Below are 15,809 nucleotides of genomic sequence, written 5' to 3'. Positions count from 1 at the left end.
GAGTAGCCAAACCCCAAATTGTGAAGGTCTAGCCACTGTTCTTCTCTCCACTTTAACAAAGGACTTTCACCCCAGCTGTAGCCAAAGAGCCAGCGATGAGGCACCGCTGCTTTGTCTGGGCCCTGCTCTATTCTGTATCAAGGACTTTCTAGCCTACCCCTTTCTCAGGAAGCAGTGTATTCCCCTGGGTCCAGGCTGAGACTCCAGTGGGTACCTTAAAAACCTCTTCTTGCTCAGAAAATGTCTTGCTCTTAAACCCAAGCAGTAGGCATAAGAACAGGGATGGGTCAATGTTCTAAATGTTACCACAGGCTCCCTGTAGAACCAGCGGGGCTGCCTCTCAAAGGACACAGTCTCCATCTCCTATCCTGCTCCCTGCTTTTCACACAGGGCAAGGGCAGTTTAAGAGCCTTGACCTAATTCTTGACTTGTGAAGAGTTCTGTGTTCTATGCTATGTTCTTGATCTCTTCAGCCTTTCCTGTTCTCTCCTGTGGTCTGGTTTTGCTTCTGACAGATCCCAGAGACTGAAGGTGTTTATTCCTGATTGCATGTTCTCTCAATCTGCTTTATCCTGAACACTCTTCAGAAATAAGTTTACTCTTGTCTTCAGAGGCAGCTTCAATCACTGGCCAGTCATCTCTCTAGGCCATAGTGTCTTGCTTGGCTAGTATTTCCAGCTGTAGGGCCTGACATGTCTCTTGTATGCTGGCTACACAGAGCAGACGTAGAGAAGCCTCAGGCTGTAGGGCAGCTTCTCCAAGCGGGAAGCTCAAGAAGTAACCTCCGTTCACTCCATCTCTTTCCACCCTTCAGCGGTGCCAGCAGCCCCCAGCAGCTGGAGCCTGGATAGCGGAGCCCAAGAGGCCCAGCCCTTCCTGTCTGCCCTCATGGGGCACATCCTGGCTCCCCCAGTGCCTCCCCGAAGCCTGCTGCATGGTAAGCGGGTCCCCCAAATAGTTTCTCATCTCAAACTCTGACCAAAGGCTAGATGAGCAGCTTTCTAGGCCGTCTCAGCCAAGGATAAAACATCCACACCACAGAAAGGAGCCTGCTGAATATTGGGACCAATAAGGTTTTTGAGTCCTGTAAGCTAGCTCAGTAAGGCCATCCCACACAGGGAGGTTGAAGATGACAAAACCAGCGGTGCCAGACATACCACTCACCAGTTTGCCATCAACCTGCCAGTGGACCAGAACTTCTCCTGCCTGAAGCCTGTTTCCTGGGCTCTGAAACACTCAAACTCCTGACCTCCTGTGGAGAACGGGATTCTTTTACCTCAGTGACCTGTATTTTTACAGACTGTCAGTATAAAGAAAAGTGACTTTCAATGCTGAGGTGTTCTTGGGGGACTTTTCCACACCTGCCCAGTGCCCAGCAAGGTGATGCTGCTGTGCAGCTTGTGCAGGGGTCCCCAGCTGAGGCTACGGTTCTGTTCTCTTTGCAGGTCATTACTCCCTACACTTTGACGCCTTCCACCACCCACTGGGTGATGCCCCCCCAGCCCTCCCTGCCCGGACCCTGCGCAAGGTAATGTACTGAAGCACCTGTCCCACCGCCTCCTCTGCTGTAGACACCCTGGGGGCCTACAAGAGGAACCTGCCTCTCCTCTCCTCTCCTCTGTACTGAGAGCCTAAGCTGGCAGAAGCTGGGGGTGGCTAGAGCCACACTAGAGCAGCATGTGACCCCTGAATGCTGCAATGAACATGAGGACAGGGAAATCAGGGGTCTTATGGACAGCACATGACAACGAAAGTATGTATGGAGGGGCTCTCTGCCAATACCACAGGCTCTCAACACACTGTAGTCCAATAGCTAAATAAATGTCCCTGTGGTAGCTTATAAGTTTTTAAAATTAGTATCAACTGAAAATGAGAAATATCAGGCACTAAAGTTCTACAAAAAATTCAAGAAGTAAAATTTGACTCTTCTTGTTAGCTTCATTTTTTTGCAAATGGGAATAGGCCAAGTCTGTGACAGATTTTAGCCACAGAGTAACACTCACCTCATCTGTGGCCCAGCAGGGTTCCTTCTGCCTGATGACCCAGACCATACCCAACCTGGGAATTGGCCCGAGGTGTATCAGTGCCCAGCAGCCAGGGCAGGGGCATTCATTGGCCCTCAGAAGTAATAGTGATTCTGGGCCCCACTAGCTTGCTTTGGGGGTAAGATGCTTAGGGAGAATCACTGCTGAAGACACAGACATGAAGCTGATAAGATTTTAACGTTTGTTGATAAGCAGACTCTTGGTCTCCACATGGCAGGCCAGTCCACCTGTCTAGGGGGATTCTAACTTACCCACCCTTTCCTTCGCACAGTCTCCTCTCCACCCCATCCCAGCCTCCCCTACAAGCCCCCAATCGGGCCTGGATGGCAGCAACTCTACGCTGTCTGGCAGTGCCAGCAGCGGTGTGTCCTCCTTGAGTGAGAGTAACTTTGGGCACTCCTCAGAGGCCCCACCTCGAACAGACACCATGGACTCCATGCCAAGCCAGGCCTGGAATGGCGATGAAGACCTTGAGCCGCCCTACCTCCCTGTCCACTACAGCCTCTCTGAGTCTGCTGTCCTTGACTCCATCAAGTCCCAGCCATGCAGAAGCCACTCAGCCCCAGGGTGTGTCATCCCTCAGGACCCCATGGACCCCCCTGCGCTTCCACCCAAGCCCTACCACCCCCGCCTGCCAGCCCTAGAGCACGATGAGGGTGTGCTACTGCGGGAGGAGGCTGAGAGGCCAAGGGGCCTGCACCGAAAGGCCTCACTGCCTCCTGGGAGCACCAAGGAGGAACAGGCCCGCATGGCCTGGGAGCACGGCCGAGGGGAACAGTGAGGAGCGGAGAGGCAGCTGCACCACCATCTTCAATGAGCAGCTTGCCCAGGCACTCGGGTCTGAAAAGCAAGTCCCTCCCAGGGAGCTAGAGGCTTGGCACTCAGGAGAAAACCACCAGAGTCTCTGTTCTACTGCCGTGAACTCATGTATTGCCATGTCCAGAGGCCACATCAGCATGAAGGGTTGTGGTTTCTCTTTTTCTTTTTTTTCCCCCATTTTTCTGGGTTTTCCTTTATGCAGTAGTTGCTTTCTTCCTCCTGCAGCTCCAGACCACATGGAGCTATATGAAGATATTGCACAGACAGAATTGCTTTGCAGCATTGCAGAGTCCAGGAGGAGGCGCCCAGGCCCTCCTTCCAGGGTAGAGATGGCGAAGAATGGAAATTGCACTAGGGACCTCTTCCTTTGCTGTATAGACAGAAAAATTCATGGTTGCATTCAGGGATTGCAAGGACCACATGGACGACATGTCACAGGTGGACAAAGAGGCCACAAGCCGTTTTGCACAAATGCCTGCCCACCTGCCAACTCTTCCATCTAGGAGTGTGCAACTGAGGGGCTGGTCAAGCACTTGACTGGCCTAACTGCATGCACCGGGCACGTTGCCAGGCTTCCATGGGCTAGTCTTGTCTCTTATCCCACTTTGGACACTATACATCACTTTTATTTTGGACTTTCCACTCAAAACACCTCATGATCTGCAGAAGCCTCCCTGGCTCGAATGGACTTGCAAGGGTTATCTCTTCAGCCCTGGGGCTTGAATTAAATGAAGCTAGAAGGGCTATCACTCCTGCAGAGAGTTAGCCCCTTCCCTTGTGTTAGAAAGAGCTGGTCTAAGAATGAGGCTGGATCCAGTGTGGCAGGAGCCAGAATGCCTCATAAGCTTTCACAGGTGGCTCCAAATGCCTGCCATTTAGCGCCTGAATCAGGGATTTTCAGCACTACCTCTGAGCCTTGGGGTTGGCTGCCCAGCCTGGCTTCCAGGCCCTGAGGGTGTGTGGTCAGGTTCAGCAAGCTCCTGGGTATAAAACATTAAAATAATTTTTTTTTAATGATGGGAGGAAACTAATTTTGGAAGCAGAGAGCCACACAGGTAAAACTGTTATCTTCCAAATAGCCAAGTACAGAACCCTCCACTCAGGGTTCAGACGGGCAGAAGGGCAGTTTTTCAAACCTCCCCAGTCTGTTAGGAAGGGAACAGTGGTGACTTTATAGGAAATTCTTTCGTGTCAGGGCACTGATTTTTCTCTTGGTATTATGGTGGGGGTATAGTAATATTTCACCAGGGTGCTTCTAAGTTACTTTTAAAATAACTTGTCTCAAGACAGTTTTCCTTTCATTTGCTTACATTCTCATCAGTGATGGCCATTAAGACTGCCTTCTCCTTGGTGAGCAGGTATGTTTCCCCACTCCCTTTACCTTGTTGGCCTTCTGGCCTCCTGTTGGCCAAGTTCTGGGCCTAGCTGCTCATTCCTTTCCCACAATTCTTTCCCAAACCGAAAAGTGTTTTTCTCTTATAAACAAGTTCAATAGAACTGCCAGCAAATAACCTAAAGGAAAAGATAGAAGGCCCATTTAACTCCAGAGTATGTTGGGGTCCAGGTACAACAGTATAGGGCTTTCTGATACCTCAGGATCATTCAGGCGGAGTAGAGCAGAGACTGTGGAGGATGTAGGCCAATCCAGGTAGCCTTGGCTCCAAGGGCAGACACACCTGCTCCTGAACCTAGATTCACTGGTAAGCTTGTTTCTGGACCATCTGGTTCATAGGTATGAGGGTCAAAGTCTAGCTTTGTTGTGACTCTAAGGGAAGGCAGCAGTAGGTTTCCAGGCATATCTGAACCTCAGTCCATGAAGGCAGCCTGCTATCCCGTGCAGACATCTACCTTCTCCACTTTGTGGCACAGGAGGTAGAGAGGGGAATGTAGGGTTAAGTTCCTTGGCCTTGCTTTATGCAAGATGAAATATATTTGTGTCATCCCTCTCCATTTTCCCTAACTGGATGAAATGGACCTATTCTGAATACTTTGTATTGAAAAACCAGCCAGTGTGAGGGAAATGGGAGGCCAGAGATCAGAATCATTTGAAAAGATTGTGAAATACTGATTTTCATTCTTTCAAGCATATTTGTAAATACCTATTTGAATGCTGTGTATTTGTACAGGAATTTGAGCAAAAAATGTATAGAGTGTGATGTCTAATTGGTAATAAGCCCTATAAATGTGTTTTTAACCTCTGGCATTCTGTGCTTATTTAAAACAAGAAAACTTCTAACCATTTCCTTTGTGTACTCGTGTCTAAAGAAAAACTGATTTTAAAATGATCTTACCTGTACCAGAAAAGTTAAAGAAAAAAATTGTGCCGGTGTCCCAAGAGGTATTTTACTGTATATATTGTGGTAGCATGTTATACATCCAACGAGTAATGTGAATTTTAGATGTAAATACCTGCCAATTGACTCCCCCCTCCCTTGACTGCTGTGATGTGAATTAAAGATGAATACCTGATATTGATCCACTGATTTCACTGAATGGGAGCGTAAGTGCCCCTCTCAAACCCTTGTCGCCGGGCTCCAAGCCCTTTTAGCTCCAGATACTTTCCTGTACTTAGCTAGCCGCTCTTCATATTCTGCCTTCGAGGCCAAGCCCTTGCACTTAGCATCAGGGCAGTCCAGGCGGTAATATCTCCAGTTCCCATTTGCACATCTCGAAGAGTGGGACACAAAACCTCCCGATATCCATGGCCTCCACTGGGAGGCTATCCCAAAATCTCGGCTCGTTTTGCCGCAGACAGGGCCCTCAAATGTCCAGGACAGCAGCCGACTTTGACAGGCCTCTAGACTTTGGTCTAAGAGGTTCTGCGTTCCGACCCAGGATAAGGAGGGGTGTGGGCAGCCGGCGCATGAAAGTGGACGCTCTCATTGGTTCGCCAATCCACGTGGTGGCTCAAAACAACCGCTTCTGATCCTTGCTCGCGCAGCTTGTCCTGCTGGGTGTCTGCTGACGCCAGAAGTCCTGCGCTACGAGTCCGGGGCCCAGGAAGGGACTGGATATGGAGCCAAGAAGTACTCGGGACCAGTCACCGGATTCAGAGGGTGCCCCGCAAGAGCCAAAGCCGCTGCCCCTACCCAATATGGTGGCCCGTGCAGCTTCCGCCCAGCCGCTTCCTATGGACCGCCCAGGCTCAATCAGCAACCGACAACTGTCTACGGCCCAGACGCCGCCAGCCAATGAGGAAGGGTAGCGTGGAGCCGCCGTCCTGGGCTCCGGGGCACGTGGACCAATGAGAATGCGGCATATGGGTGGGCGCGGGACTACCGGCCAATGGGAAGCTCCGGTTTGTGTCCCAGCCCCCTAGGCGGTGCACCGCGCCGGGTGCGGTTCATTCGCTCGGTGGTAGCGGCGGCGGCGGCGGTGGTGGCGGAGGCAGTGGAGATGTGGGCTACGCGCGGGCTGGCGGTAGCGCTGGCCCTGAGCGTGCTGCCTGACAGCCGGGCGCTGCGGCCAGGCGACTGCGAAGGTGCGTGGGGAGAAGGTGCGGGGTGGGGGGGCAGATGGCGCTGAACCCAACGGAACCGAGAGGGCGGGGGCCTATCCTGGCGCGGTCCGCTGGAGGAAGGGCCTCGGAATTATTACCCGGACCTAGAAGCATTGACCCGTTTAGGGGAAAGCGTCGGCTCAGTCGCGTTGAAAACTTGGCTGGAAGCTCACAACGCAGGAGTTTTTGTCCTTTCCCATCACTGTTTAGAGGTTCTGGGAAGGGACCCCCGTGGGCCGCAACGGCCTCTTGGGATTGCCAAGCTGCACTTATGGGTTCGGTGTTGTATTTGGAATAAGAAACATTTCGATTGTTTGCTTCAGCTTCCAGTGTGCCCCTTATGAGGTCACAGTGAGTTCCCTCTCAAGGACACGTGTCCACACTCGGCTTAAACTTGAAAAGAGCAGGGAAGATTGTGTGGGGGTCACTGGGGTAATGTTCATTCTCAGCATGCACTGGGTACTAAGACCCCAGCAACCTAAGGGTTCTGTGCACCTTTGAGTACGTGAGAAAAACCAATGATGGGAAAATAATTATCATCTCTTTTTTTTTTTTCTACCCCTGGTAAAATGGGGACTAGTAATTGCTTAGCATCTCTCTTTCCTCTTTTGCAGTTTGTATTTCTTATCTGGGAAGATTTTACCAGGACCTCAAAGACAGAGATGTCACATTTTCACCAACCACTATTGAAGAAGAACTTATAAAGTTCTGTCGTGAAGCAAGAGGCAAAGAGAATCGGTTGGTAAGTCTCTGGTGACCCACCCAGGCTCTCCCTGGCTCGCGTGTATGGTCCACTTGATGATGGGCCATGTCTGTAAACTAATGCAAGACTGAAGTATTTTTCGCCTGTACTTATAAAATATCTCCTATGAGCTGAGTATTGGTACAACCAGGAAAGAAAAATGCCAGGCAAATGGAAAGCAGTGAGCGGTGTATCCATGAAGAAAATAGACTAGGATAGTTTGGGGAGTTGGGGGCTGTTAGAGACAGTAGTCAGAGAGGGGATCCAAACAGTCTGAGTGCCCAAAGGCCAGAGAGAGTTTGGTGTGTTTGGGATCGGAAATAGTTAACTAGGTGCCCCAAGGTGGCCAGGGCCAAGTCAAGGGCAAGAGCCCTAGTGTAAAGCATTGGCCTTTGTAGCTTTACTTTCTCTGGCAGTCTTTCGTTGGAACTCTGATGGTTCTTCAGTTCATTTGGAAACTCTGGCACTGAGCAAATATCAAGGCCTAGAGTGTACAACTACTAGATCTGAGCAAGCACTAAAAACATGCAGCCTGGCCAAGAGTTTTCAAGATGACGTGAGATGGAGAGGTGGTTCTGAAAGTGTCCTGCTCTTGCAGAGGACCTGTATTTAGTCTCCATTACCCACAACAGTCTTAACTCCAGCTCCGGGCAATCAGATGCCTTCTGGCCTCCCCAGCACCTGCATACATGTGTGCTTCATCATGCACATAAAACATTAAGACTTTTGTTCCTTTTTCCTTTCTGCTACAGTGCTACTACATTGGGGCCACAGATGATGCAGCCACCAAGATCATCAATGAGGTGTCAAAGCCCCTGGCCCACCATATCCCCGTGGAGAAGATCTGTGAGAAGCTAAAAAAGAAAGACAGCCAGATCTGCGAGCTGAAATACGGTGAGTGTGGCCAGGACTGTGCGCCTCCTGCGATGTCTGTGTGCCTGCCTGGGCTTGCTTTCTAGTCAGAAGCGTCATCATGAGGGTTTGTAGCATGATCGATGATACTCTGCAGGGCTCAGAGACATCAAAGCTAGGTGATAGTGAGAAGTTGAGAAGGTGACTTGTTAGCATACTTTGAAAGAGGGAGGATTTGAAGGAGACCAGCTAATAACAGGACAGTGCAGACAGAGAATATAAAGATATAATACATAAGGTGGACAAGTTGGGTAGGACCTTGGGGTTTGGTAAGGAATTTGACTTTTAGTCTGAAGTTGGAAGCATCAGAAGTTTTTGAGCAGAGAAGTGCTGTAATGAGACTTGAGTTTAACAGACTTGTCATGGCTGTACTTCTGATGGCCCTAAGACCTTCAGCCCAGGAATGATAGGAGTCACAGCATCACCGTGGCAAAGCCCATCTCATCGCACATAACTCCAGTCTTGAGACGAGCCAGGCCTCTCCCATAAAGTTTAAACAATGCCAGTGTTTATTATAACTCACGTGTCCAAGGGCCTTGTGTTTGTGGTTGTAATTTGGTACCCTGGTTGGTTCTGGTGTAGGTCTGTCTGAGTCATGGATTATGGAGTAAGCTTTGACTCTGGTACCTTGGTGGGGAGAAAGAGGATGTGTCTGCTCTGTCATCAGCCTGGAACTCATTCTGTGCTAACATGTAAAAGGTCCTTGGGGAACTGGAACCATGTGGGTTCTCGGTACTGCATGTCCTGTAGTGGATACTGACAGCCTGAGGTGACCCTCCTGGTGAAGAATGCCAGTTCCCTCTTGGCACAATATACATACGTCTCCCCTGCCGCAAGTAGGGGCCGGCCATCCTAAGGAATGGTTTGCATGCAGCACAGGGGGCTGCAGCATCCTACCATTTACTGTCCTGCTCTCCCTGCAGACAAGCAGATTGACCTGAGCACAGTGGATCTGAAGAAGCTTCGGGTGAAAGAGCTGAAGAAGATCCTGGACGACTGGGGGGAGATGTGCAAAGGCTGCGCAGAAAAGTCTGACTATATCCGGAAGATAAACGAACTGATGCCTAAATACGCCCCCAAGGCAGCCAGCGCACGGACTGATTTATAGTCACCGGAGGGAAAAACAGTTCACCTGTCTCTTCCCCCAAACAACATTTTGTAATTTATTTTTTAAGCGGGCTCCTGACAATGAGACGCGAAGCCTGGAGCTTTCCTAATGATGATGCTGGCTCCATGGTGCCCCCTCCTCCCAGGGGGAGGAGTTTACTTCCTTCTTTTGCTGGTTTACTCTAGGACTTCAGAGTTTGTCTGGGAATTTTTTATTAAAGGGTAAAAACAAATCTGTCTTTGGAGAGTGAACTAAAACAGGATTCGGTCCTATAATCTACTGGTTTATCTCTCCAGTCTGCAAAGGTCCCTTGGCCTGCCAGTGCCAGAATCACCCATAACAGGATTTGGGAGCTTGGAGCAATCAAAGTTGAAGGGGTGGGGGCAGTTCTGGGCTTCAGAGTGTTGTGTACTTCAGCCTGGTGAAGACTTAGGCTTGACACCTGAGCTGAAGGTGGACCTATTACTGGTCTTAAGTCAGCATGTGCAGAACAAGCAGAGAATTTTCTGCGTTAGTGCAGGTAGTCAGAGTTGGCATTTTCATTTCTTCACCCCACCTGGTACTTAGTTATCCATTCGTTGGGGTTCCGGTCTAGGTCTAGTGTGAACAAGGCCCCTTGCTTACTTGTAGTTTTGCAGGTTTGGCAGGAATTGGTTCAGAGGACCTGAGAGCTATGTGCAGTATGGTTTTCAGTTGCTCTGTGACTGGTAGTTAACAGAGTGACTGTGCCTTGCTGGGGACACCGCTCCTGCTGCCACCAAACATCATGTAAATGAAGTGACAGCTAAGAAGTTGTGTTTTCCAAAGAGTCGGTCTGAGCTCGCTTGTGTGGTTCCTAAGTTCAGTCTGCATCCACGGGGCCTTAAATCCTGCTATGGAGCCCTCTGCACCTGTCTCTTGCCAATCGCTCTGTGCCTGTGGGAGGAGGGGAGAGCTGGGTGCACCCTTTGTCATCCTACAGGAACTAACCTGGAAACAGCAGCCATCCATGGAGAGCATAAAGCCCCGCCTTTGGGTACTCTTGCCTGTACTTCACCTGGATGTAGACAGAACACTAGCCAGCAAGATGTCAGCGTGGCGAGAGATTTTAACTTCTGGCATTACCTGCTCTACAGACTTACCTTCCCAGCCTCCTGTCTGCCCAGAAACCTACAGCAGAAAGTTGGACCCAGGGGCACCAAGATTCCTGTCTATAGGATGCAAATGCAGTACTGGACCCAGGGAGGTCTCACCAGCATCTGTAATCTGTTTTCAGGGTCTTGCCAGGACAGTGCCTGAAGAATCTGAATGCAGAAGATACCTGGGATGTGGGTCCTGGACAGGGTGTAGGGATTCTTCAAGGATATCATCTCTGGTTCCAGTTAGAAAACGCCATGGAGGGGAATAAGATTTCAAGCTAGTGGCAGGTTTGAGTGGGGTACTTCACGTAACGAGGCCGCCGGTCAATTGACCATTCCTATTCCAGTGGGCACGGCCAGCGGGCAGACCCACCGGAGTGGTTAGCCCCAGAGCACAAAGCCCCAATCCCTTTGGGGCCTGCCTGATCCTGAGGGACTCCACGCACAACGCAGAAGCCGGTGCCTAAGCCCAGGCAGCCACGAAGTGGCGCCAGAGCTCGCAGTCCGGCCAGCTCCTCCGCTTGCCGGGATGTCACGTGGTGGAGGACCGCGGAGCCCGGTGATAGGCGCCGAGCGAAACTCTCGTCCCGCCCACCCGAGTCACGTGGTGCGGCCGGCGCAGCTTGATAACGCAGCTCCCGTCCCCCCCGGCGCCGCTCCCGCCCCGCCCCGCCGCCGCCGCCGCGCCGAGTCCTTTTGTCCAAGATGGCGGCGCCGGGGGCGCTGCCTCCTGGGCTGCCGCCGCTGCCGCTGTAAGGGGCCTGCGGGCCGCCCGCCCGCCGCGCCGGCGCCATGAAGCGGCAGAACGAGCGAGATTCCAGCCCGAGCGGGCGTGGCTCGTCATCATCCGCTAAGCGGCCGCGGGAGCGCGAACGGGAGGCAGAGGCGGGCGGGCGGCGAGCAGCGCACAAGGCCTCCGGCGGCACCAAGCACCCGGTTCCAGCGCGGGCTCGTGACAAGCCCCGCGGCAGTGGCGGCGGCGGGCATCGCGACGGTCGCGCCGCCGGGGATGCGAATCACCGAGCGAGCAGCGGGCGCTCCTCGGGCGCGCCCGGAGGCGGAGGACGCACCGGCAAGGCCTCCGGGGACCCCGGTGCCGGCGGCGCGTCGCCCCGCGCCTCTCCGCTGCCGCCGCCCCCGCCGCCCCCGCCGCCCCCCGGGGCGGAACCAGCGGGTCCCGGCTCCACGGCGGCTCCGGAGTACAAGACGCTCCTCATCAGCAGCCTGAGCCCCGCGCTGCCGGCCGAGCACCTGGAGGACCGGCTCTTCCACCAGTTCAAGCGTTTCGGTGAGATCAGCCTGCGCCTGTCGCACACCCCGGAGCTGGGCCGCGTGGCCTACGTGAACTTCCGGCACCCACAGGACGCGCGCGAGGCCCGGCAGCACGCCCTGGCCCGGCAGCTGCTACTCTATGACCGGCCGCTCAAGGTAGAGCCGGTCTACCTGCGCGGCGGCGGCGGCGGGAGCAGCCGGCGCAGTAGCAGCAGCAGCGCCGCCGCCTCCACGCCGCCTCCGGGGCCCCCCACGCCCGCCGACCCGCTTGGCTACCTGCCGCTGCACGGGGGCTACCAGTACAAGCAGCGCTCGCTGTCGCCGGTAGCCGCCCCGCCCCTGCGGGAGCCCCGCGCTCGGCACGCCGCGGCAGCCTTCGCCCTGGATGCTGCGGCCGCGGCAGCCGTGGGACTGTCTCGGGAGCGGGCTTTGGACTACTACGGGCTGTACGACGACCGCGGGCGCCCCTACGGCTACCCGGCCGTGTGCGAGGAGGACCTGATGCCGGAGGATGACCAGAGGGCCACGCGCAATCTCTTCATCGGGAACCTGGACCACAGCGTATCTGAGGTGGAGCTCCGACGGGCCTTCGAGAAGTACGGCATCATTGAGGAGGTGGTCATCAAGAGGCCTGCCCGTGGCCAGGGTGGTGCCTATGCCTTTCTCAAGTTTCAGAACCTGGACATGGCACACAGGGCCAAAGTGGCTATGTCCGGCCGGGTGATTGGCAGAAACCCCATAAAGATAGGCTATGGCAAGGCTAACCCCACCACCCGCCTCTGGGTGGGTGGTCTGGGACCTAACACCTCGCTGGCAGCCCTGGCCAGGGAATTTGATCGCTTTGGGAGCATTCGGACCATCGATCACGTCAAAGGAGACAGCTTTGCCTACATCCAGTACGAGAGCCTGGACGCAGCCCAAGCCGCCTGCGCTAAAATGAGGGGCTTTCCCTTGGGTGGTCCGGATCGCAGGCTCAGGGTGGATTTTGCCAAAGCAGAGGAGACTCGCTATCCCCAGCAGTACCAGCCCTCCCCTCTCCCTGTGCATTATGAGCTGCTCACTGATGGATATACCCGGCATCGAAACCTGGATGCGGACCTTAGGGTGCGGGATAGGACCCCTCCACACCTCCTCTATTCAGACCGGGACCGGACCTTTTTGGAAGGGGACTGGACCAGCCTCAGTAAAAGTTCGGACCGCAGAAACAGCCTGGAGGGCTATAGCCGCTCAGTGCGCAGCCGGAGTGGTGAGCGCTGGGGAGGAGATGGGGACCGGAGTATAGCCAAGCCCTGGGAAGAGAGACGCAAGCGGAGGAGCCTTTCCAGTGACCGTGGGAGGGCAACTCATTCCCCTTATGAGGAACGGAGCAGGACCAAGGGTGGGGGGCAGCAGTCTGAGCGAGGCTCGGACCGCACCCCTGAGCGTAGCCGAAAGGAAAACCACTCCAGTGAAGGGACCAAGGAGTCAGGCAGCAACTCCCTCAGCAACAGCAGACATGGTGCGGAGGAGAGGGGCCACCATCACCACCACCACGAGGCTCCAGACTCTTCCCATGGAAAAAAGACTCGAGAGAGTGAACGTAATCATCGGACCACTGAGGCAGAGCCCAAGACTCTTGAAGAGCCAAAACACGAGACCAAAAAGCTAAAGACTCTTTCCGAGTACGCTCAGACACTGCAGCTGGGTTGGAATGGGCTTCTAGTTTTGAAAAACAGCTGTTTTCCAACATCTATGCACATCCTAGAGGGGGACCAGGGAGTTATCAGCGGTCTCCTCAAAGACCACACTTCTGGCAGCAAGCTGACCCAACTAAAGATTGCCCAGCGCCTTCGACTGGACCAGCCCAAGCTGGACGAGGTCACCCGTCGCATCAAGCAGGGGAGCCCCAACGGCTACGCAGTGCTCCTAGCCATCCAGTCAGCCCCCAGTGGGCCTGGCACTGAAGGGGTGCCCGCGGTGGAACCAGGCCTACAGAGGCGGCTTCTCAGGAACCTGGTCTCCTACTTGAAACAGAAGCAGGCTGCAGGGGTGATCAGCCTGCCAGTGGGTGGGTCTAAGGGCAGAGACAGCACGGGCATGCTTTACGCCTTCCCACCCTGCGACTTCTCACAGCAGTACCTGCAGTCGGCACTACGGACCCTGGGCAAGCTAGAGGAAGAGCATATGGTGATAGTTATAGTCAGAGACGCTGCCTAGCCCGTACCTGCTCTTCCAGCTGTGTTTGTGTCACAGAGCAGTTATGTTAAAAACTGCTCCCTTCCCTACCCACCTTACCTCCTTGGTTTCAATTCTCTGCTGGGTTGTTCTGGTTCATTTGGTGGCATCCTGTCCACTGCTAAAACTAAGCTCATGGGTCTGGGGCTTTTTGTTTTTGTTTTTGTTTTTTTTTACAAGAAAAAAAAACTGTTGTGTTTCCCATGTATGAGATACTATCTGCTGTATTCTGTATTTTTTTATTCTTTTTTATTTTTATTTTTTTGACTAACTGTATGGAAAGTTGTCAGTAAAGCCTTTGTCAGAGGATGAATTTTTTTAATCTGACCATAGTCCTGGTTTAATCAGGTTTTTTTCTTAAAAAATGGAAAACTGCCCTCAGTGCATGATCTATGTATGTCCTGTTTTGGGGACCACTGCTTCTAACAGTTGTGTCACGTTCGTGGTGCCCAGCTCTTCATCTGTCTCTGATGGCCAACAGGCTTGTGTGACGTGGGCCCTTACACCACCCTGAGCAGAGCCCATTAGAGGAAGGGCCTGGGCCTAAGGTCTGAACCAACAGCTACAGGTAGTTTTTATTGTCTTTTCCCTGTCCTAAGTGTGCTTCAGTTTGAGCTATGGCCGTTAGACAAGGTACCTAATTCTAAAGCCTGTTGGACAGGGAGGGTAGTTTTCATTTTGTGGTCTTGCATTTGGGGGGGAGGAACAGTGCAATATTGATGCTGAGGGGCCTTGTGCCTAACCTGTCCAGGCTCCCTCGGGATCAGTCTTTAGTCTTAATGTAGTTTAGGGTCTCTAGTATCAGGTCAGCTGCCTGGGAACCAGGGGTCCTGGAGGCAAGTGGTGGGATGCAGGGTGAGAAACAGCCTAGCTTGGTTAACCCTTCAATGTGCTTGTGATTTGGGACTTTCTTTGGTCTTTCAGGGTTGTCAGTAGAGTGAGCCTGTGCCACAGTCAAACCTAGAGGCTTATGGCCAACAGCAAACTCCCCAGCTACAATACTCAGTGCTGCAAGGGAATACAGTGCCAGGAAGATGTCCTTGATGAGTGACATAGCGTTCCCTGCTGATACACAGATGAGGTAAGGAAACAGATCATTCTCTGTGGGAAAGAAGTCACAGTTGCTAAATGATAGGCTAGAGCCCCGAGCCACATCAGCTGGGCTAAGGAGGAAACAGACTGAGGCTTCCTCAGGCTGGGAGGGGAAAGCGACCTAAGGAGTTTTAGGTTCTGCCTTTGCTGTCTCAAGTAGGAAGTTAGATCAGGCAACAATTGTCGCCACAGATCACAGCTAGGCTAGGATGTTCCAGGTTGGGTAGTCCAAACCAGTCAGGCTTAGGAAAATGGGAGTCCTCGTTAGGGGTTGGTTCTGGCCCACTTCCTCAGGCAGCACCTGTACCCTCTGGGCTCTGAGATAGACCTTGGAGGTTATATGGAGTTCTTGTCTGTCTACACGGACAGAAACTCTGGGAATTGGGTAAAACAGTGACTTTCTTCTCACCAGGCCTTGGCTGGTATTCATGATACCAAACATGTCTCTAAAACAGAGGGTCGCAACCCTTTTGACAAACTTGTGTCACCAGAAAATATTTACGTCACGATTCATAACAGTAGCAGAATTATAGTTATGAAGTAGCAATGAAAATAATTTTATGGTTGGGGTCACCAGCACAAGAGGAACTGTGCTAAGAGGTCACAGTATAGGAAGGATAGGAAGGTTGAGGACCGCTGCTCTAAAGCATTAAGAAGAGTGTTAACGTATCCTTGAGCTGTGGTCACTGCCTTCATTGGAGCAAGTCAGTCAGCCTGGTGTCCCAACTACTTCAGAATTCTTTGTCATACCGCCAGAAACCAGAGCAAGCCTCATCTTGAAGGCCTGTTGCTGTTTTTCTTGGTATCTTGAACAATGTCATAGAGCAGCTACAAAGCAAGTTTCATCCCCCAAGTGCACCCTTCCCAGGCAGAACCAAGACACCCCGGCCCCAGCTTTAACCAACCCGTTCGGAAAGAGTCACCCTTCGGCTCCAGTGATAACCACTGTTTTCTTGGTAAGACCCACAACCCACTGTGACCTTCCACC

At 52.8% G+C, this 15,809-nt stretch overlaps 3 protein-coding genes across 9 annotated transcripts in view; all 3 read left to right on the top strand.

Moving 5' to 3' along the window:
• Dock3 (dedicator of cytokinesis 3) overlaps positions 1-5,065 on the top strand; it is a 389,362-nt gene extending 384,297 nt beyond the window's left edge. For 6 of the 7 annotated variants that reach the window (XM_085689689.2, XM_085689687.2, XM_085689686.2 and 3 more), the window contains 3 exons: positions 815-937; positions 1,446-1,528; positions 2,317-5,065. In XM_085689689.2, coding sequence (XP_085545815.1) covers positions 815-937; positions 1,446-1,528; positions 2,317-2,826 — 716 coding nt within the window. In that variant the 3' untranslated portion in view covers positions 2,827-5,065. The remainder of the gene's footprint in view (positions 1-814; positions 938-1,445; positions 1,529-2,316) is intronic. The other variant, XM_085689690.2, reaches the window with a different exon arrangement.
• Positions 5,066-6,188: 1,123 nt separating this feature from the next.
• Manf (mesencephalic astrocyte derived neurotrophic factor) lies at positions 6,189-9,357 on the top strand. Its single transcript, XM_048416856.3, has 4 exons — positions 6,189-6,345; positions 6,978-7,105; positions 7,858-7,999; positions 8,941-9,357. Exons 1-4 carry the CDS (start codon positions 6,261-6,263, stop codon positions 9,123-9,125), a joined length of 540 nt encoding a protein of 179 aa, XP_048272813.1. The 5' UTR covers positions 6,189-6,260; the 3' UTR covers positions 9,126-9,357.
• A 1,572-nt stretch (positions 9,358-10,929) lies between these two features.
• Rbm15b (RNA binding motif protein 15B) lies at positions 10,930-14,056 on the top strand. The gene has a single exon (XM_048417186.3). The coding sequence runs from the start codon at positions 11,036-11,038 to the stop codon at positions 13,709-13,711; it is 2,676 nt and encodes an 891-aa protein (XP_048273143.3). The 5' UTR covers positions 10,930-11,035; the 3' UTR covers positions 13,712-14,056.
• The last annotated feature ends 1,753 nt before the right edge of the window (positions 14,057-15,809 follow it).

The sequence above is a fragment of the Myodes glareolus genome, chromosome 4 (assembly GCF_982192425.1).
Source record: "Myodes glareolus chromosome 4, mMyoGla1.1, whole genome shotgun sequence".
Taxonomy (NCBI): Eukaryota; Metazoa; Chordata; class Mammalia; order Rodentia; family Cricetidae; genus Myodes; species Myodes glareolus.
This window is presented reverse-complemented; position numbering and strand designations above follow the sequence as displayed.